Source organism: Canis lupus, chromosome 36 (assembly GCF_048164855.1).
Source record: "Canis lupus baileyi chromosome 36, mCanLup2.hap1, whole genome shotgun sequence".
Taxonomy (NCBI): domain Eukaryota; kingdom Metazoa; phylum Chordata; class Mammalia; order Carnivora; family Canidae; genus Canis; species Canis lupus.
The window spans coordinates 4,925,209-4,946,406 of NC_132873.1; the positions used below are offsets into that span (position 1 = coordinate 4,925,209).

At 59.4% G+C, this 21,198-nt stretch overlaps 1 protein-coding gene across 13 annotated transcripts in view; it reads right to left on the reverse strand.

Annotated features, from left to right (window-relative positions):
- The window catches only part of SPEG (striated muscle enriched protein kinase), a 57,565-nt gene that overhangs the window by 15,898 nt on the left and 20,469 nt on the right, over nucleotides 1-21,198 (reverse strand). For 4 of the 13 annotated variants that reach the window (XM_072813202.1, XM_072813204.1, XM_072813203.1 and 1 more), the window contains 16 exons: nucleotides 15,082-15,257; nucleotides 14,771-14,859; nucleotides 13,768-13,943; nucleotides 11,003-11,263; nucleotides 9,785-9,943; nucleotides 9,494-9,683; nucleotides 8,492-8,715; nucleotides 5,905-6,024; nucleotides 5,582-5,686; nucleotides 4,803-5,009; nucleotides 4,269-4,392; nucleotides 3,974-4,149; nucleotides 1,533-1,645; nucleotides 916-1,084; nucleotides 557-653; nucleotides 213-413 (listed from right to left, as the gene is read on the reverse strand). In XM_072813202.1, the coding sequence (XP_072669303.1) occupies nucleotides 213-413; nucleotides 557-653; nucleotides 916-1,084; nucleotides 1,533-1,645; nucleotides 3,974-4,149; nucleotides 4,269-4,392; nucleotides 4,803-5,009; nucleotides 5,582-5,686; nucleotides 5,905-6,024; nucleotides 8,492-8,715; nucleotides 9,494-9,683; nucleotides 9,785-9,943; nucleotides 11,003-11,263; nucleotides 13,768-13,943; nucleotides 14,771-14,859; nucleotides 15,082-15,257 (2,587 nt within the window). Of the gene's footprint in view, nucleotides 1-212; nucleotides 414-556; nucleotides 654-915; nucleotides 1,085-1,532; nucleotides 1,646-3,973; nucleotides 4,150-4,268; nucleotides 4,393-4,802; nucleotides 5,010-5,581; nucleotides 5,687-5,904; nucleotides 6,025-8,491; nucleotides 8,716-9,493; nucleotides 9,684-9,784; nucleotides 9,944-10,405; nucleotides 10,521-11,002; nucleotides 11,264-11,574; nucleotides 12,393-13,767; nucleotides 13,944-14,770; nucleotides 14,860-15,081; nucleotides 15,258-15,633; nucleotides 16,052-16,162; nucleotides 17,207-21,198 lie in introns of those variants that run through there. The other 9 variants (XM_072813205.1, XM_072813206.1, XM_072813207.1 and 6 more) reach the window with 9 other exon arrangements.

Consider the following 21,198-nt stretch of genomic DNA (forward strand, 5'->3'; position numbering starts at 1 on the left):
GGAGGGGTGCTAAAAATGGTTGGTTTTCGCTAAAGTCTCCAGCCTCTACTCCCAAGATGCCTTCAGAACTCCCAATCTATCGATGGTCAATGGGAACACCTCACAGATGGTGATCAGTGCCTCCTGACTGTCAATGGGACCACTTCTTAAAGCGTAAAACCTGTTGCTAACTGGCTACGTGTCCCCTACCCACCCAGCCTATCCCAGGATACAGCTCGGTGACAATGACCAGTCCCCGACGCCTCTCAAAGGCCTCGTGGAAGTAGAGGACGCAGTCGTGCTGAAGCCGGGCCAGCAGCCGGGCTTCCCGCCACGCTGATGCCTTTGGCTTGGCCTGGCTGGGGATGAACTTGGCCGCAAACTCTAGGCCAGAACTTCGTTCCACCACGCGCCGCAGGTAGGAGAAGGCACCCCTGGGGGACAACACAGGGAGGTGAGGGGCTGGGTCATTGCTGGAGCCCTGGCACACGGCCTTCTCCGAGCCTCAGGCCCAGGCCCCCCGGGCTCCCGGGCCCCATCGCCCCTCCTAGCCCCATCGCCCCTCCTAGCCCCACACCTGCCGATCTCCTGATGGATGTCATAGAAGTCACTGAGTCTCTTTCCTCGCTGTCCCTCGGCCTCCCCGGCCCCCTCGACCTCCATGGCTGTCTGGACTGGAGAAGAGATGCCGAGTGTTAGGTGGGGGAGGAGGGAAGGGGAAGAAAAAGGGCAGAGACTGGGTGAGGCAGGCAGATGGGCGGAGACAAAAGAAGAGGAGGAATGGTGGGGGCTCGAGGTGGGGTGCCAGTGCCAGGGCTGGGAGACAGTGGTGGGTCAGGAGTGAGGGGTTTGGTGTGCGGCTCCTGGCCCGGGGCTCATGACACCTTTCTGGAAGTAAGTGCTTTGTTTCCCCTTCTCCCTTTGCATTGAGCACACCTGACCGCACAGCCAGCTCGGCTTTGCAGGAGACTTCCCCAGCCAGGTTCCGAGCAGTGCAGGTGTAGACGCCTCCGTCCTGGGTCCCCGTACTGAGCACCACCAGGGAGCACTCGTTCTCTTCATACACGAAGCTCACATGGCTACTCTCCACCAGCAGCACCTCGTCCTGCAGAGGGGGCCGTCACCTCCAGCTGGGGTCTAGCCTTGCCTCTACCTGGGACCCACCTTATCTCTAAGAGCCCGTCTCATCCCTACCTCGGGGCCAGGAGCCCTTCCACCCAAGGGCCCCGCTCCCCAGCCCCAGGAGCCTTGCTGCCTTCAGCACCCCAAATCAGCTCTACTTTTATCTCCCACTAAGAGCCCTGCAGCCCCCCCATTAGTGCCCTGGTTCCTGAAACAGCCCCCCCCACCCCCGCCCAGCATCACACAGATCCCCGGGTCCTGCTTTCTTCTCCTAGCCGCACCTCTGCCAACACCGTTGTCCTACTCTGTCCAGGCTCCCCTCCTCCTAAGGCGCCAACACCCCTCCTGTGCAGAAATCCCTGCTTCCTTCCCCGCAGGCTCCCAGCCAGCCCCCTGCTAACAGCCCCCTGAGGCCTCGGACACCCCCTGACCTTGTACCACATGATGTCCGGCAGTGGTTTCCCCTCCACCACCACAGCGAAGCGAGCGGTTTCCCCAGCCCCCACCTCTATGTCCTCCATGATGGACTCAAACCGAGGGGCCTCTGAAACACAACACGGGGGTGGAGGACAGGGTGACAACACTGAGGTCACAAGTCCTGCCTCCTCAGTCCCGCTCCCAACCCTCCCTCAGCAACTGGTTGAGACAGAACACCAGACACCCCCACCCCACCCCGCGCCTCCCAGGGCCCCAGCACCCCACCCACCCACTGTGGCTCTCAGACTGAGGGGGGGCCCCCAGGGAACACCAGACTTCCCAGCCTGGACCAAGCGCTCTCCCCTGTGTCCACACACGGTGTTCTCCAAATCTCAGAAAACCTAAGCCACAAGGTGCAGCCTTGCTGTGTTGGTTCGTCAGTATTCATTTGCCAGCTTTGAAACTAGGAGATTTTCATACACAAAAGAAATCTGGATTTCCTGCCTCTCCGGAAAAATTGGGATTGGCCACCCTGAGCTTCTTCCCTCGCTGCATTAATGGGCTGGCGCAGAATGGCCCCATGCTGCCCCCTGTGGGTGAGCGCCCTCCCGCACGGCCCTACCTCTGGCCCTAGGGTCCCGGGCCCGGCACGCAGCTCAGGCTGGGACCCTGAATTAAATTCACCAATGGCATTGCCTCTGTCTTGATGTTTTCTCTCTGAATCTTATTTAAATGTTGAAGGAGCCTTTTACCATCTGGGAGATGGTCCGACGAACAATCAGGTGCTGAGTCTCAGCTTAGGCTCTCCCGCACGTGACTGTGATTTCATTCCCTGAGCGTATCATGCGCTCATGTTATTTCCCCGCAAACGTGGCTTCTAATTCTCAGGATGGAATTAAATGCATATTCCAACGTGCTTTGTGGAGGAATCTGTGACTTCCCGCTGTCCTGCCTCCTAAGCATTATTTGAGGATCTCAGCTTTAAGAAGAGTGGGAGGGAGCAGGCCTGGTGGGGAAGAGCGGGGAGCACTGGGCAGGGATCACCACCCATCGCTGGTGCCTAACCTGGTTTTATATAGATAAAAGGGAGTGAAGAAGACACTACCTCCTTCAGGTAGTGATCTTCAGGCAGATATGAGGGAACGAGGCCATTACCCCTGCCCTGCCTGGGAGCTGGGGGTGGGGGTGTGTGTGTGAGCACAGTGGGTAGGGCATGCAGATCCAAGCCCCAGGCCCGTTCTAGTCCCGGCCTCCTGGTGGGCTGGGACACAGCCACTGACCCAGCCAGGCTGGGCTACAGGACTCTCAGGGGCTGGGGCCTCCCCAAACCCTAGGGTTCTTCCTGTATCTGGGAAGAACAAGGAGTCTTGCAGATGGTAGGTAAGCTCAGAGGAGCAAAGTAAAGGGTTGAGAAGGAAGTACCAGGGGTGTGGCTGGGTTGGGGAGGTGGGGGGAAGCTGGGCAGGGGAGGAGACATATAAAAGGGAGATGGGGAACCCCACGGGACATCAGGGCCAGCAGGGCTCCCCCATCTTCCTCACACACCCTGCGGCCACTTGCTTCCACTTTCAAGATCCCTTCCCGCCCCTCTAGGAATCTGGTTTCTAGTCTAGAGGTGGTGAGGGGCTGCTCTCTGAAGGTTTCAAGGGAACTTGAGCGATTTTTTAAAAAGCACCAGCAGACGTACATTCATCTACCGTACGAGTGCCTGCGCTAAGATGTCACTTCCTTTGCATTTGGTCGGAATTGTATCTACTCAGCAGGTAACACTGTTTAGCTCACGCTGATCTGAAGTTCTGAGTGGCAGTTACATATGTCTAGAGTTAATTAACAAACCGGAAAACAAGACAATTACTATTTAATGCGTGCCCCCGGTTGAGAGACTACATCTCTAAAGGAGAAATTATACGAAGGGGCCTCACGGCAAAGGTCGGGAGGAGGTTCTGTCAAATAGGCTGGTGCCAAAGGGCAGCCAGGGTCCCTGGAGCTGGGAGTCTGCCGATCAGCTGCGCTCGCCTGGGCTTTTAGTCTTTTTGAAATTAACTTGGTCTCCCTATGTTTGTCATACTTGGGGTCCTACGTACATCCTGTCGTGTTTAACACAGGAGCGAACAGCACCCAGGCCTGAATCCCAGCTCCTGTGCTTACCAGGTTGTGGGCCCCTGTGCCTGTGCCTTAGCATACTCTCTGAGTCTCAGTTTCCCCATCTGTCAGATGAGGATAATAACCAACCCCATCTCGCTGGGTTAATGTAACGTTCCACGAGGTGACACGTGGAAGGTACTCCGCGCTGAGCCTGGCACATACTAGTGTGCTCAATAAATATCTTATTAGCACTATCACCGTTCCTTCCACCAGTGCTGGTATTATTATAGCCATTCGACGGACGGGCCTGACAGAGGGGTGTGTACACCTGGGGGCGTGAGGAGAGGGGAGGAGGCCTGCTGTCACCCACCTGCCAGCTCCAGTGTGACTGAACAGGCCTGTGTGCCATGGCGGTTGCGGGCAGTACAGGTAAGGGGCCCCACGTCTCGGCGGCTCACCCGGCAGATCCGAAGACAGTACTGGTCATCATCTGGCTGGCTCAGCTCATACACACCTGCCCGCGCCTCTAGGAGGGCCCCTCGGCAGCTAAGAGACACAAGACAGAGAGGTCACCCAAGATCCAGCGCCAGAGGGGTCAGGCCAAGATGGCCAGAGCTGGATTGCCGCATGGGGGACAGTGAGGCATACACAGGGCCGGGCCCCACCTCCTCCAGACGACCTGGGCCTCCACGTGGTTGAAGGTCACCGTGACACTGGTGGGCTGTCCCTCTACCACATACACGACATCTGGCTTGTCCAATACAGTGGGCGCCTCATCCAGGGGTGGGCCTGACCAGAGGAGAGCACAGGCTGACGCGGTGCTTGACACCAGGTCCTTAGCACCTACCCTCTAGACCTTTAACCCTCCCAACTGCCACAGGAGCTCCATTTTTTACAGATGAGGAAGCTGAGGTTCAGAGAGGTTCAGCTATTTGTCTAGGACACACAGCCAAGAAGTGGCAAAGCTGGGACTGTGTCCCCCCCTCCCCCCCCCACAGCTTGTCTGCCTCCAGAGACTCAGCCTTGCCCACTGTGCATGATGCTTTCAGGAGAAAGAAGGGCTCGGACTGGATGAGGTCGCCCCCAGCCATGCTGTTTCCACCACAGCCAGCATGTCCAGACCAGCCCCTGAGCCTCCACCATGAAGACCCAGTTCTCCAGCCCAGCAGCCTCCACCCCACAGGGGGGCCCAGACTCACCATGCTCCAGAAGCTGTGCAGGCTCGGAGGGGGGCGAGGGCTTGCTGCTGCTCTTGATGGTTGTGCTGAGGACCCGGAAGATGTGCTGGACCCCCTTACGCAGCCCTGTGGCTGCCCACACGGGCTCCCGCAGGCCCGTGGCCAGCGCTGTCCACTGGTCCGAGCCCAGGACCTGGTGCTGCACGGTGTAGGTCAGGGCGTCTGGGTCTGGTGGGGAAGCAGCTGCTGGAGGTGGGCATTGCTGGGACACCCACTGCCCCCCATCCAGCCGGCTCAGGACCTAGAAGCTCATTGTTAGTCTGCTCTGAGGACCCACCTCAATAGCTCCTCTTGCTTCTGCCTGCCGCCTGTCTATTCTTTCCAACCACTTGGCCTGGCCAGCCAGGCTCAGAGCCAATAGGATGCCAGGCATGGGGGCCAGCTATAGACATGGAGGGAGCGTAACTCATATCCCAATCCCTTGCTACTACCTGAGGTGGGGAAACTGAGGCACAGAGCAGGGAGAAGGGGAAGACGTTCCCAGGATCATGACCCAAGCACCCAGGCCCCCTCTGAGAGGAGGAGTGTGGTGACCCCTTTGTGGAGTCTCTTGATGCAGAGCCGGGGCTTTATCCACCTTGGAGAGGAGACATGCAAGCCACGTTCCCAGTGCTGCCTCCACTCCTCCCCTCCCGGTATGCTCCTCTGGGCCTTGCCCCCCAGCCTGGCTCCTCTGGTGCCCCTGCCTCAGCCTACCCCCGTTTCATAACCTCCCCACAGCCCTGTGTGGCCTGACCCACCAATGGCCATGTCCAGACTCCTGGGAGGGTTCCATGCAAGCGTGATCATCTTCCCAGTCACAGCCACCACCTGCGGGGCGCCATCTGGGGGGCCTGGGACCACATCTGAAAATCACAGGTTGGAGGTCTGCTGCATCCTTTAGGGCCCAATGGCCCCGCAGGATGACCAAGCCTCAGGACAGCGGGCCAGGGGCGAGGCCAGATGGCTCCCCAGGGTACAAGGGGAAGGGGGCTGGTGTGGAGGCCCCTCCCTCGCCCAGGCCCCTGCATAGGGCCAGAGGCTGGGCTATGGATGCAGCTGACCAGGAGGGGGCCTGCCTCACCTGTGACATAGAGGTGGGCATAGCATGCAGCTTTGCCCAGCTTGTTGGCGATGACACTCTTGTAGACGCCAGCGTGCTGAGGTCCCACAGCGGGGAACACCAAGCGATGGACATCCCTGTCTGGGGGGTGGGGAGAGACAATGACACTGGGCCTGAGCAAAGAGGATACTTTGAGGGCCAGGCCCATGCCACCACCGGCCTGGCCCTTTACCCCAAGCTGCTGCGGGGAGCAGGCAAGGGGGCGAGAGTGGGGCAGATGGCGAGAAGCATGTCCACCCTGCAGCAAACCCTAAGTCCAGGCTGTCAAGCCTCTGCCTACAGGCCTGTCCTTCCAGCGATTTCTCCTTGTTCCCCCAGCCTGATTCCTCCTCTGTGGGTTCCTTTCCTGTTGGCTGCCCCTCATTTCCGCACCTCTGGGGGTCACAACTTTGTTCCTAAGGCTCCTCTCTCAGTCCCCTTTCCATCCCCAAGGCCACTGCTGGTCCCCAATGCAACACAGCGCCTGCAAGAGCCCTCCACCGGTACAGTCCACGCTCCACCAATGGCGCTGCATGTTACCTCTTGACCTGGAAACCTGAAAGGCACCTGCTGCATGCGGGCTAGCATCCAAAGCCCTTGGCCCTCAGCCCATCAGCCATGTCTCCTGCTATTCCTCCCACCCCGACAAGCCATCAGGTCCCTGAAAGGCCACAGGAGTTCCATTTCTAGGTTTTTGCTCACAAAATTCCTTCCTTCAAGAGTTGTCCTCTCTTACCTAAGGCCTTCTCCTTCAAGACACAGTTCATATGAGTGCCAGCCTAGGAAGCCTCCTCTGTACCCCCACCTCCCCACCCAGCTCCCTCCCCAGGCCCTCCAGCACCAGGCCCACATGGCCTGGGGTGAGCCACCTTCTTAACTTGAATGTGCCATGGCTCCTTAAAGACGGAGCTGACTTGTCCGGTCAGGCCCAGACCCTGATGCCTTACACGTAGGGAGTGCCGAAGATGTGATATTATAAATTATAATAAGAGTTGACTGTGGTGCCCAGTCGACGCCAGCTACTTGGCATGCAGTTTTTCTCCATAATCCTTTCAACAACCCTGCAAAACTATCCTCATTTTACCAATGAGATCAGAGACATTAATGGACTTGTCCAAGGTGACATAGCTAATAAATGATGGAGCTACGGCTTGAACTTGCTTCCCTCTGATTCTGAACTTCTTTCTCTACACTGTGATCCCTGCATGATGATAAGGAGGCCATCTCAGGCGGGACGTGGAGGGGAAGAGGCCAGCCTGTCTTCCTGCATGTCAGGGCCATCCCCAAACACTCCTCCCTTCTCTGAGTGGTTATCTCCACATGGAACACTCACGCATTCATTTATCTCTGCTGACGCTATTTATAAAGGAAGACAGACCAGAGGCTGCCACCGACCCCAGATACAGACAGAAGCAGGGATGCCAGCTCAGATCCCGAGACAGACACCCACTGGGCCTCAAGCAGAGTGAGAGACAAGAAGTCCGTGGGCTGAGCAGACAGCCTGAGGAGGAGGAGGAGGAGGAGGAGGAGGAGGAGGAGGAGGAGGAGGAGGAGGCGAGGGGAAGGGTCAGAGCCACAGCACTGGAGAATGGGGTGGGAGCTAGGGCACGGGGCGGCGGGGGCGGGGGGGTATCCTGGTTAGGAGCTAGGCCCAAGTCAGATGGTCTGTTCCTGCCTTTGGGGAAGCCCATGTCCCTCTCTCTGTAAGTCTTGGTTCCCATTTGCGAACAGGGGTTAGAGTACCTGCCTTGCAGGCCTGTAGGCCTCTGATGAGGAAGCTGAGCTCATGGGCGGCAGGCCTTTGGTGCTCAGGGCCTGGCACTTACCAAGTGCTGCAGCTGTAAGAGGAACCCATCACGGGGCGGGGGGGGGGGGTGTCACAGCGGGGGCTGTCTGATGGGGTCAGATAAAGCTGCTCACACAGGATTCCTTCCAGGTTGGAGCTGACACACTCCAAGAGAAACAGCCCGGGCGGGAAGGATAGGGTCCCAAATACGTTCCTCTGTACTCCTCCCTGGCTCCTTTTCTTTCTTTGCCATTGTTAACAACCCTGGCCAAGCATCCTTTCAGGGCCAGACGCTGCCCACGCCAGCCTTTTCACTGAAATTTCTTCAGGAAGGCGTGAGCAACACTGCTTTACGAACAAGCAACAACAAGAGAAGTAATAACAAGATTTAACATTCGCTCACCACTTGCTATTTGCCAGGCCTACTCGAGTGCTTCGTACGTATTAACCGATTTAATTCTTATAATGAGCCAGTTACAAATGGAGAAACTGAGGCACAGAGGGGTTCTGTAACCTTGCCCACAGTCCTGCTGCTGGTCAGTAGCAAGTTGTACTGTCTGCCTGCCTGCCCACTACATGCTAGGGGGGCCACTCAGGCCCGGAGTGGTGACTTGGCAGGTAGTGCCGAGCAGCTCAAGGAAGGAGGCCCTGACCTCCCAGCCCCTCTGTGCGCCCCTCCTGCAGGCACCCCATCCCTGAGCAGGCTAGGGAAGGAAGGTTCAGGGCAGGGAGAGGGTGAAGGCACTGCAAGCTAAGTGGGTACCGAAGGGGCCGGACACATACACTGTGTCATGCGCCGGTCATCACTGCTCTGGATGCGGTGGCCATTGTGGAACCAGCTGATGGTGGGATAGGGCAGGCCGGTCACCTGGCACTCCAGCATGGCCTCCTTGGCCAGGCCCACCTCCAGGTCCTGCAGGGGCCGCAGGAAGTCAGGAATGGACAGCCGCTCCAGCTCACCCTGCTCCGGCTCCTCGGGGATGGATGGCATCTTCTCTAGCTTCGAGCTGTAAGAGCGACATGGCTGCCCAGAGGCCTCAAGCGGCACCTCCCACCATGGGGCCAGGGCACCTCAGAGGCAGCCCCGCCAGCCCTGCCACCCCTGCTGCCCCATCAGACCACAGGCCCTTCAGCTCTCCAGCCCCACCAGCCCCTCCAGCCCCACCAGCCCCTCCAGCCCCACCAGTCCTTCCAGCCCCTCCAGCCCCTCCAGCCCCACCAGTCCTTCCAGCCCCACCAGCCCCTCCAGCCCCTCCAGCCCCTCCAGGCCTCTAGCCCTCCAGCCCCACCAGCCCTTGCAGTCCCACTAGCCCTCCAGTCTCTCCAGCCCCACCAGCCCTCCAGCCCTCCAGTCCCTCTGGCCCCACCAGGCCTCAGGCCCCACCAGCCCCTCCAACCCCACCAGCCTCTCTAGTCCCGCCAGCCCTATCAGCCCCTCCAGGCCTCCAGCCCTCCAGCCCCACCAGCCCCACCAGCCAGCCCTCCAGCCCCACCAGCCCTCGAGCCTCTCCAACCCCACCAGCCCCTCCAGCCCCACCAGCCTCTGTAGTCCCTCCAGCCCTCCATCCCCACCAGCCCCTCCAGCCCTCCAGCCCCACCAGCTCCTGCAGCCCCACCAGCCCTCCAATCCCTCCAGCCCCACCAGCCCTCCAACCCTCCAGTCCCTCCAGCCCCACCAGGCCTCCAGCTCCACCAGCCCCACCAGCCCTCCAGCCCCACCAGCCCCTCAAGCCCCTCCAGCCCTCCAGTCCCACCAGCCCCACCAGCCCTCCAGCCCCACCACACCTGGGGCCAGTGGCAGCTGTCCGAGGCTCTTCCACATACAGCTGGGCAGAGCACTGGGCCTGGCCGTGGGTGTTGGTGGCGCTGACTGCATACAGCCCCTCATCCTCACTGCCCACATGAGCGATGTGCAGAGAGTGCAGACCTCCATCCTGCCGGAGCCGCAAGTTATCGCTCTCCTCCACCTGGCGGCCTGGGGTGAGGAAGCAGCAGGAATACGGAGCAGGCTCAGCGAGGGAGACTGCCCTTTGGGCCTTCGGGGTCCCCCAACACCTGTAGGGTGGACAGCCATACCAAAATGTGTCCAGGTAATAGCCGGGGGTGGGGTGCCACTGATCTTGCAGTCGAAGCGAGCTGCTCGGCCTTCTAGCACCTCGATGTCCTCCAGCAGCCGAGTGAACAGGGGGGCCAGCGAGGGCCGGACGGTCAGCCGGGCACTGCAAGTCAGCTCATCTAGCAGGGAGGGGTGAGCACTGGGGTGGGGAAGGCCACAGACTCCCAGGCAGGTCCACCCAGAGGGCCCCCACACACACACACTGGGCAAGAAAGGGGAACAGGACCGGGAGCTCGAAATGGAACAGAGTCCAGCGAGGTCCCCAGATGCTGGAGTGAGGCCATGGCCATGACCCAGAGATCTGGCCTTCTCAGGAGGGTGGGGGCTGGCAAGGGTGGGCGGCAGGCTGCCACGGCGGCCGTGGCTGCCACAACGGGAGCCCCTCGTCATCGCCCCCGCTTGCTCAGGATGAAGCTCGGCTCAGCTCTAGGCGAGGGGCCTGGAAAGCAAACCCAGTTCCTCCTCCACACCTTCCCCCTGCCCTTAGAACTTGCCTCTGGGCCCAGTGGTGCCCACACTTCCCTCCCACCCACCCCAGACCCAGAGCAATGCTCCTTTGCCCTAAAACATCACCCCACAAAAAAATCTGGGGGACATAACAGCCCCTTCCTTACGCTGACCCGATCCCCTCCTGCTCACAAAGGCTTCCAGTGTCACCTTAGGCGCTTGTCACCACAAGCTGGTGAGGCATTCCCTCTGCTCTCCAAAGGAGGACGAGGACCAGGTCAGAGATGTCATTCATAATAATAATGGCTGACATTTATTAGGTGTCACCCTTTGCCAGGCTTATGCTGTTCTTTGTTCTTTACATACATCATCTCATTAATCCCACTGACCCCCCTGCGAGGTAGCTGGTCTCATGATCCCTTTGTCCAGATAGTCTAAAGCTCAGAGAGATGAAGTGACTTGTCCAAAGTCACGTGGCTGGACGTGGCGGGGCGGGGACTGGAACCCAAGTCAGAGTGGGTTTGCTACATGGCAGCAGGCAGGCTCCCCGTAGGAACAAGGGCTAATACGGCTCCAGAAGGCACTCTGTACCCGGGGCCACTCCACACGCAGATGTGATGGAGGCGGGTGCTGTGCATGATCTTCCTTTGCCCCCAGCCCCTACACCTGCAGCCCCCGCCCTCCAGCTGTTGGGCACCCACGGCAGCCCCAGGGCCTGAGTGGGCAGTTACCTTTGGCCGTGCTGAGCTTGCAAGTGTAGACACCACTGTCGTCCTCATGCACAGAGGTGAGCAGCAGCTTGCACTTCCGGCCATCGAAATGCATCTTGCATTTGAGCAATGCAGGCTGCAGCAGGCGGCCTCGACAGAGCCAGTCTACCTCCACGTCGGCAGGACCCGCCACCAGGCACTCAAACAGCGCCATCTCCCCGGCCCCCACGTCCACGTCCTGCAGGGGGGCCAGCACGGCCAAGGACCGGCTTTCAGGATGTGCTGGGGGGGAAGCGGCCACAGGGGGCACGCATGGAATAAGACACACGGGGCGAGGGAGACACATACACGCACACACAAAGAGACAGACAGATACAGAGAGAGAGATGCATTTTGTTCCTTCGGAGACAGGGAAAGCCCGCCCGCCCGGCCAGGACAGCAAGGAGCTCCAGGGCCTGGCTTCAGGATGGCAACCCAAGCTGGGCCAGGGAGGATGAACTCAGGGGAAGTGGGAGGGCATCGAGGGCAGGGACGCGGAAGGGCCACGTAGGGGCAGAAACGGCGGCGGAAAAAAAACAACACAGCACACCAGCTGGGTACAAACTAGACTTTATTTGAGCTAAGAAACACCTTTTTTCAAATATCTCCACACCCACTACAGCAGGCCCTTACTGTCTGGCCAGCCTGGCTAACATCCTCCTTCCCAGACAGAGCATCCGGGCGGGCCCTGACAGTGAAGAGGGGAGCCCCAGCTGAGCCCTAAACCTGCCCAGAGTGGGTCCTGGTCAGGCCTCCTCATCCACATAGGGCCCGAGGGCCTCTGGCTTTTAGTCTCTTGTGAAATAGTGTTGTGCCTTTTGAAACCCGTTTCTGGAATGGTGAGTGCCTTGTCCCCCGCCTCGTGAGCCCCCCTAGGCCCCTCCAACCTGCGGATGCCATGCCCTGACCTCTCCCACTCTGCCTCACCCCACACCAGCTCAGGGGCATCCTTCCCTGACTGTCACAGACACACAGACAGACAAACAGATAGACAGACAGGGCCTGTAGCAGCGGTAGCACATGCGCTCGCTGGGTGCTCCCCTGCAGGGAGAGACCGGGGTGGGGGGCATGTCTTGATACCCCTCCTGGCTGCCCCCTCCTGGCACTTGGCCCACGTGGGGGGGCTCCCAGCCTGCCCAGCCATATGTCCACCTGGGAAGGGAGGGTCCCTAGGGGCCCATGGGCTATCCCGGGATGCTGTAAGGTGGGGAGGGAAGGAATGGGAGGCTGGGACAGGGTCCGGGCCGGCGGGCCGGCGGGGTCTGTGGGCAGGAGGCAGTGAAACACAGCGAGGTCCGAGAAGTGCCTGAGACAGGGGCGCGGCTCGGAGGGTAGCGGGGGGGAGCGCAGGCGGCCCCCTGAGCTCACTCGCCTGTGTACAGACAAAAACCTCAGTCAGCAAGCGGCAGGTTAGTGCAGCACACTCGCACCCACACGCACGCACAGGCACGCACACCACGCAGACCTGGCTAGGCCCCCTCTGCATGGAGAGCTGCCTCTAAAACTGCCAGGGTGCACTGCCATTTCCGGGTTCCTCCAAGGTCAGCGTGGGAGGGACCAGCGGCCAGCCAGAGGCCAGGCAGGTGAGTTTCTGGGGTTCTTGGGCAAACAGAGGCCGTGGGCCCCTGGGGGGCGGTGGGAGGAGGCATTCACAGGCATCAGGGGCCCCCAAAGCCTGGGGGATGTCAGGAGGAACCCCAAAGAGAGAGAAGCACCGAGACATGGGTTAACACAGAGAAGCAAGGCAGAGCTAGACCCTGGAGGGGAAGTGGGAACAGGCCAGGGAACGGGGGCCAGATTGGGTGTGGGGAGAGCTGAAGAATTCAGAGACCAAGGAGGTGGCAACCCAAGAACAGGAGGCACAGGGCCAGTAAACTGAGGCATGCAGAGCCCAGTGGAGGTGACCTTGACCATTAGGGTCAGAGCTCCAACAGGGGCTGGGGTATCCTGTGAAGCTCTCAGAGCCAGCCTCTACCAGGAAAGGAGGGATGATGGCTGAGTGCAGAGCTAAGGAGGGGTTCCCAGCCCCGAGCTGCGCGCCGGGAAGGTGACGTAGAAAGCAAGACTACTGGCCAGCCCTTGGGAGGAAAACCACCAGCGCCCCAAGGGCAACCTGGCAAAGGCCTGCCTGCTGTCCCCGTCGCCCAAAAGGCCCCTGCCCTTATGTCCCAACTCTGGGGGCCCAGCCCTCTCCACATTCCACAGTCCTGCTCACCCGGGCACCCCTGGGATCCCCACAATGCTTCAAACCCAAGTCACCCCAAGAGCCCCTCCGAACGGGTCCAGCTATCAGACTCTCCCCACTGCCACCTCCAACCACAACAGCTTCTGCGCAGCAAATGGGATAGACAGGAGGGCAAAGGGGCAAGAGGAGAGAGGCAGGGTGGGTGTGAGGGAGGAGCCTGGAAAGGGCAAGGTGACAAAAGCTTGGAAGAGTGTGGGGAGGGGATAGCTGGTGGCAGGAAGCAGGGTCTCTCTGGCTGGCATCAGGGGTAGGTGTGACCGAGCATAGGAAAGGCAGGACGGTGTAGTAAGCTGAGCACTGAACAATTTGCCGCGTGGCCTCGGGCAAGGCACTTCCCCTCTCTGGGCCTCGGTTTACTCAACTACAATACAAGCAACCAACCACGGGATCTCTAAGGCCTTTTCTGACCTCAGGTTGTGTGAAAGTTGGCATCTGAGCAGGGATGAGGCCGGGGCCGGGGCCGGGACAGGGGTGGGGCTCGTGGAGAGCATGAGGGACTCACCTCTGACCTCTAGGCGGGCCTCACACTGCCGGGCGCCATACTCATTGACCGCCTTGCACGTGTAGAAGCCGGCGTCGGCCCGCTCGGCAGCCAGGATCCGCAGGCGGCACAGCCCGCCCTCTGCCTCCTCCGCGAAGCGCCGCTGGTCGGGGCGCACGGGCTGCCGGTTTCTCAGCCTGTCAGAGGGACAAACACTCAGTCTGGGTGCCCAGGTCCCCACCTGCAGGTTCCTCCTCCCTCACATCATCTACCTGCTTCCCGGATCTGTCCCCGGGTTACAGGGCCAGGATCTCAGCCCGACTCTCCCTCTCCTCTGCCCACTTGGATCTTACCCTTCTTGCAAACTAACCACATTGTTCAGCTTTCACTAGTTCTGAAACATCTGGGTGTCTTATTTTTATAACGAACAGACAGCTTTCCTGCTTCCCAAAGGAAATAACTTCCGTTAAAAAAAACATCACACAGGGGATTAGACAATTAATTACAAATGGAAACTAGAACCCAAACTAATAAGAACCTAAGCAAAGAGTTCTCAAGGTTCCAGGCACCCGGGATGAAGCACTGTAGCCAAGGCCCAGGCTTTAACCCCAGGCTCCGAGCTCAGAAACAAATCCTTGCGCCTGGGCCTAGCACAGGGCCGGGCGCAGAGCAGGGCTCAGCAATCACCCCGCAGTCACCCGCTGGGGGTGCGCACGTGCAGGCTTCTCTAAGAGATGACCCCTGCCCATTTGTCCCCAGCGGAACGGACAGGAGACCTTCTGTTACCTGAAACCCGTCCTGGAAGGAGAAGCCCTGCATGAGCCTGAACCAAAAGGTGGGGGCGTGTTCGGGGCAGGGGCGGGGGACACCACTGTACCTGGGACAAGACCCCTGGGCAGATCACAGGGAAGTCTACAAGAGGCCCACTCACGTCACGGGAAAGTGAGACCGCACAGGGCCAAGCCTAGAGCTGAAAGGGGGCAGTGGAGGAGCTGGCAGGTGGTGGCCTGTGGCTGCTACTCACCAGGAAACCACCGGTTTGGGCTCCCCCTGCACACGGATGCTCATGGTGACGTCTTGGCCTTCTCTTACTGACTGGTCCATAAGCGAGACCTGAAGGCGACCCCAAAGTGTCAGGGGAGACATCCAGGGCCCAGAGGATTCTGGGCTAGAGGCCTCTTTCCCATGCCAGGCCGACTGAGGCTGGCTCCAAATAAGAAGGGTGAATGGGGCCAAGCGCTAGGTCTTGCTAGAACCTGGTGTGGCCCCAAGAACAAGGGCACACGTGAAGGAATGGGGGTGCCCAGGGCTCGGTGCTGGCCACAGGGCTCTGACCTTGAACGTGGGGGGTGCCTTAGAGCCGGTGTCAGAGGAGCGGCGGTTCTGGGTGGGACTGAGCTTCATGGTGGGGGCTCGGGGCCAGGTCTCTCCAGGCTCCGGAAACTCCTCTGGTGGACTCAGGTATTCCTCGTCAGAGGTGATGGGGCTGCTGAAAGGTGATGTGGACTCGCCTAGAAAAGAGACAGAGGAAAGACAGTGGCACAGAGAGACGCCAGGGCAGGAAGGGGGGTCAGAGAGAATGGGAGAGCTGGCTAGATCAGATCTGCCCAAGATCAAGGGCCTGATAAGGTCTGGAATGTTCCACACAGCCCCAGGGACAGACCAGCCCTGCCCTGACTTGGCTTCACGGGCTCCTACTTGCTTGCAGTGTGACCTTGCTCAGGTGTTTCCTGTCGCTGAGCCCCTGAATCCTACTCTGCCATAGACTCTCCTAACACGGATCCTGGGGGAACCCTAGGGAGTAGCTGGGACAAGGGATTCGGGCAACAGAGGGGCTGCCCTGGGCCTCATGGGAGACATGAAATTCCACTGGAGCAGAGAACCCACATTCCTGGCATGGAACTGCAGGCCCCTATGCAGGTGGTCCCCAGCGTGGTAGACACAGGGCACCCGCTTCTCGGGTGAGCTGGGCCTGGTGCAGAGGAACACACCTCAGACAAGCCCCATCCGGACGGTGCCAGGGCCAATGAGGCGGCACTGTCCAGCCTGCCCTTCCCCCTCTGCCTTCTCAGCTTCCTGCCCCACATACCCCAGGGGCACCTGTTGGCCCCAGCCCTACAACATGGACCCCCAAACTCTCAGAGGATGGAAAAGCGGTTTGAGTCATCCGCAGAGAAGGGCGACTCAGACTGGGGAAGAGGAGGGGGGGCACCGGTGTCCGTTTTGGGGGAGGGGTGTCCCCAGGGCCCTGACGCCCTCCCCTGCAACTGGCCAGGGGCCCAGCCTCACTGAGCTGGCTCCTATCCGACTACCAAATACAGACATGAATCCGCCACAGCCCCCTGGCCCCTCCCCCTGGTTCCCCCACCCCAAGCCCCTGTGGCCCGGCCCCCCACAAGGCTGCACCCCAACTCACCCGAGACTCTGCACACAGACCCCAGGCGGCGCCTGTCCCGAAGGCTCTGCCCTGGCACCAGGCCCTCCTGCTGCCTGCCCACTGCCCACCCCACCCGGCTCCCCAGGGAGCAGAAGCCCAGCCTGCCCAGCCCCACTCACTCGGCTGACCCTGCGGAGGCTGTGCGCGAGGGCCTGGGGGAGGGGAAGGAGGCGGTGGGGGCTGGCCAGGCAGGGACAGGCTGGGTGGCAGGCAGGCAGCTGGCTGGGAAGGTGGTGCCTGCTGAGACCACAGGCAGCCCGGGCCCTGCAGTGAGTGGAGGGGGAGGAGAGGGGAGGGGCAGAGCGAGGCCGCCTGGCTGTATTTAGCCACCCTGCTCATTCCCAAGCAGCCGGATCTGCCTTTTCTCTCTTTACAGTTTCGGGACCCTGACAAGAGCGAAGCCCCCTCGGTGGCGCCTCAACTCAAAGTGCTGGGGCCTCAGTCCCCGGGGGAGGATGGGAGAGGCACTACAATGCTGCCCCCGGGATGCCTGCCCTGAGCCACTCACTTCGACACATCCACCAGATGAGGTCCTGATGGCAAATGGCCCTTAGGATGCCCCCTGTTCTGACCAAACCAAGGTCCGCATGTGGCAATGTGCTGACAAGCCTCGAATATTGGAGCCAGGCCTGGCTATGCCCTGTGTGTTCTCTGGTGCTGAGAATCAGAGAGGGGTCAGGACCTTTGGTCTCCTTCCCAGAAACACCCCCTCCACCTGCGGGGGCCCAGAATCCTGCCTCTGCCTCCCCACTACTGCCATGGCAGGTTTGGCTCAGGACCCCCCGGGGGCCTTGGGGTGGCACCTACCTCTCCTCCTCCCGACTCTGAGTTGGCAGTTGTCCCTCAACCTCTCACCCCACCGGGCCAAGGGTCATGAAGCAGGGGCTGCTTCTAGTAACCCCCCACAACTAGCACCCATCTGGACTTGGGCTGGGGCAGGGGCTTAGAGACCAGTAGAACAGGGAAGCTGTTGAGAAGAGGTCATATGTCCTTCTCTACCCACCCCACCCCCGTGTTTTTTTTTTTTAAGATTTATTCATCTATTATTTTAGAGAGAGAGCTTGCATGCACACTATGGGGGGGCAGGCAGGAGAAGGAAAGAGAATCCCAAGCCGACTCCCCACCAAGTGCGGAGCCTGACATGGGGCTCGACCCCACGACTCTGAGACCACAATCAAGTGGACGCCCAGCCAACTGAGCCACCCAGGCGCCATCCTCTTCTCTCTCCTTTTATCACCCCCACAACACAAGGCCACATTCCCAAGCTATGACCTGTATTTCCCAGTGAAGGGGGGTGCAGGGGAGGGGGGTGCAGGGGAGGGGGGTCCACCATTCAGGCTGGCCGTCTTGGGGAAGCAAGTCAGAATGGCATTTGGTAAACATGTGCCTGGGGCTTGGCCACCAGCTGATGCTGAGACCACAGGCATGGCCCCTGGAGGCAAGAGCCCCCTCCCACCATGGAGCCTGGTGACCTCCAAGGTCACCATAAGGCTGGATGGCGCTGGGGGCACTCACCTGCCTGGGAAGGGACATGACCTCCAGGGTCACCGGGAGGCTGGACAGCGCTGGAGGACTCACCTGGGGCACTCACCCGCCAGGGGAGGGAGGTGACCTCCAGGGTCACCCGGAGGCTGGACAGCGCTGGGGGACTCACCTGGGGCACTCACCCACCCGGGGAGGGAGAGCAGAGTAGAGCCGGTTTGCAGGGAGCCTTGGAGACCCCTGGTGGTGATCAGGGGAACTGCACTCTGGGGCACCGAGGGGCACCCAGGGGCAAATCCAGGTCTTCAGGCCCCTCAGAGACTGGTCTCCAGCTCCCAGAACTTCTGGGGTTCCACACCAGGCTCTGGTGCCACCCCACTTTGTACAAGCCCCACCACCAAAACCATCTTTGTAAGCAGTCCCTGTATCTCAGCCCTGCTCCACCAACAGGCCTGACTTACTGTGGGAAACACTGTGGGACCAGCCAGGAAGCGGGGAGAGGGTGTCCCCCAAACCTACCATGCACATATGCCCCCCATATGAGTGCTGCCCCTACACACCCCACCCCCCCAAAAACATTCTGGCTCTGTCCACGTGTGTGGCCTTGGCCTTTCAACACTGTTCCCAGGTTAGATTTGCTTGATGAAAATACATGAGGGAGCCCTCAAGGTTAGAGGTTGGAGGAGAGGGGGAGGCCCTCCTTCCCCAGACCAGAGCATCTAGCTCAATACCCATCCCAACATTCCTGGAGACATTCTAAGGATAAATATAGTTCCAGCCACCAAATGAAAGACCTTCTACACCAGGGCTTCTGCACTGCCCACAACAGGACCACCTGGGAGCCCGTTTAAACCATAGCTTCTGGGCCTTACTCACTCTGACTCAAGAATTAGATTTCCTAGAACAGAGGTCAGGAAACTACATTTTTAGAAAGCAGTCCAGGTGATTCTTATGTGCATGAAAGTTTAGGGACCCCTGTGATCCTCTTGGGAGGACAACCCTAAGAGGTGAGTTCTGTCTCATTTGGTGGCTAAACTTCAGGGCAGGGGTCTGAACCTGAGGCCTGACTCCAGAGCTCATGTGCTTCCCACTGCACCACCTGGCCCCCCGACCTCAGCAAGGTCCCTGACTCTAGGGCAGGGGTTCTAAAACGTTCCTGGTGTATAAGAATGGAGCTTGAACCACAGACTGCTGAGCCCCACCCCCAGAGTTTGTGACAGGCTGGGTATGTGAATGGGCGTCTCTAACACATTCCCACGGTGATGCGGACGCTGCTGGTCTGGGGACCACACCTGCAAGACCACTGTCCCGGGGACTTCTGTGCTCACCCAACCTCCACTCTCAGGCAGATCTTCATTAGCACCCTTTGCAGATGTGTGTCTCGCCCAGCCTCTGCAGGTCACCCAGGTTGTTTCGGGGGCTGGGAAAGCCCACAGATCTCTATCCTCCCACATCACGACCTCACACACAATCTTTGCAGGCCACATAGCCCCAGACTATCCAAGAAGGCCTCCAGGTATGGCTATAAGGGCTAAGAAGTGGCCAAAGCACAGTCATGATCTCAGGGGACTGCCGGCTGGTAGGGATGACAACCCCAATCCAGACAGGGCCAATCCAGACACCTCTAGAATAGTGAGCCCCTTATTCCTATAAGGGGGCAAGAGAAGGGCAGATGAGGGCCATGAGAGTGCAGAGAGCAGATTCCTTTGGGCTCAGGGAAGACAGAGTAACAGACGGAAAGGGTTGTATAGGAATTAAGAGTTTGGTTGAAGCAGGAAAAAGGGAAAAAGTCTTTCCAGAGGAGGAAACTGCATGAGCAAATATTCGGAGACAAAAAGAACATGCAGGGCAGCCTGGGTGGCTCAGCGGTTTGGCGCTGCCTTCGGCCCAGGGCGTGATCCCAGAGACCTGGGATCAAGTCCTGCATCAGGCTCCCTGCATGGAGCCTGCTTCTCCCTCTGCCTGTGTCTCTGCTTCTCTCTGTGTGTGTCTCATGAATAAATAAGTGAATTCTAAAAAAAAAAAAAAAAAAAAAAAAAAAAAAAAAGAACATGCAGACAACTGTAGCTCAACCCACTGGCTACTGAACTGGGTAAAGCTGGAAGTGGGGCCTGGCAAAGCTGAAGCAGCACAGCCTCCCACAGCCTCAGCTGCCTCCAGACACCCTCAGGGCCAGCCTCAGGGCCAGACAGCGGAGGCCAGCTTCAGGAGTGTGGCCTTCACTCTGCAGGCCAATGGGAGCTCCTTGGGGTTTCTGAGGGGAGTGGGGGTGACACGCTGGAGTTGTGACAACCACACATACGTGGCCCGCCCATTCCCAACCGGTCCTCCGCAGGCACTGTCTCGGCAGTTTCCTCCGCAGGTGATTCCTTTAAACGTCCGCTGTGACCATGCCACCGTGGAAGGCAGCGAGGCCCAGGGCAAAGGGAGACAGGCCAGCCTACAGCTGGGAATGCACAGGTGCTGTCATGGGTACTGCCTCTTCCAGAGTAGAAGAACAGGGCTAAGGTTTTGGGTTCAAGTGGACAGGCAAGCAGAGAGAACTTCCCACAGTCCGCCTGACCTAGCCCTACAAACCATTAATTCCCCACATGTGATTGCTTAGGGTTGCTCCGTGTTCCATGAAGCACTGGCACCCACAGTAGAGGAGGTCCCCATTCTTCTGACAGGCTGAGTGTGCTAACCCCCACTCTGGGGTAGCAGCCTCAGCAGATACCCCTCGGGGCCAACCTGCTTCCAGTGATCAGGAGTAGGGAGGAAGAGCTGAGTGTGGTCAAGAGACCACGCTGCTTTTTCAGATGCCGCCCAAACCCCCTTCCGGGATGGGCAACGGGGTCATGTGGCATTCCATGATCCCCTCCATCGGCAGCTACTACCTTCACAGGGTTCGAATCTGTAACTCTACAGAAGCTGCGGCCAGGAGAAGGGGCCAGGGCAGACACTAGTGCCTTCCCTTTTAGACTCCTGACCCCTTACAACCAAACTCTTCTGTTATGACGGTATCAGTCATGTGGTGGGACCAGAATGGGCTTTGAAAAGCCACGTCGTCAGGGATCCCTGGGTGGCGCAGCGGTTTGGCGCCTGCCTTTGGCCCAGGGCGCGATCCTGGAGACCCGGGATCGAATCCCACATCAGGCTCCCGGTGCATGGAGCCTGCTTCTCCCTCTGCCTATGTCTCTGCCTCTCTCTCTCTCTCTCTGTATGACTATCATAAATAAATTTAAAAAAAAAAATTAAAAAAAAAAGAAAAGCCACGTCGTCAGGCCCAAATGTCCTTAGCTACATCCTCATCCCCACAGAGCCACAGAGGGTATACAGACCCTCACCTCACAGATGACAAAACTGTGGCCAGCTAAGGAAATGTGGAGAAGCCGAGGTCTCAGCTGGAAAATGGTAGAGCCTTGGGCTCAAATATACAAGACCTGTGCCTTGAGGGGAGGACTGGAGGCATTAGGATGGAGCCCCCAAATCCCCCGTCCTCCTGACCAGCCTCCTGTCAGAGCTCAAGGCGGAGGTGAGCCAAATGATGCAGG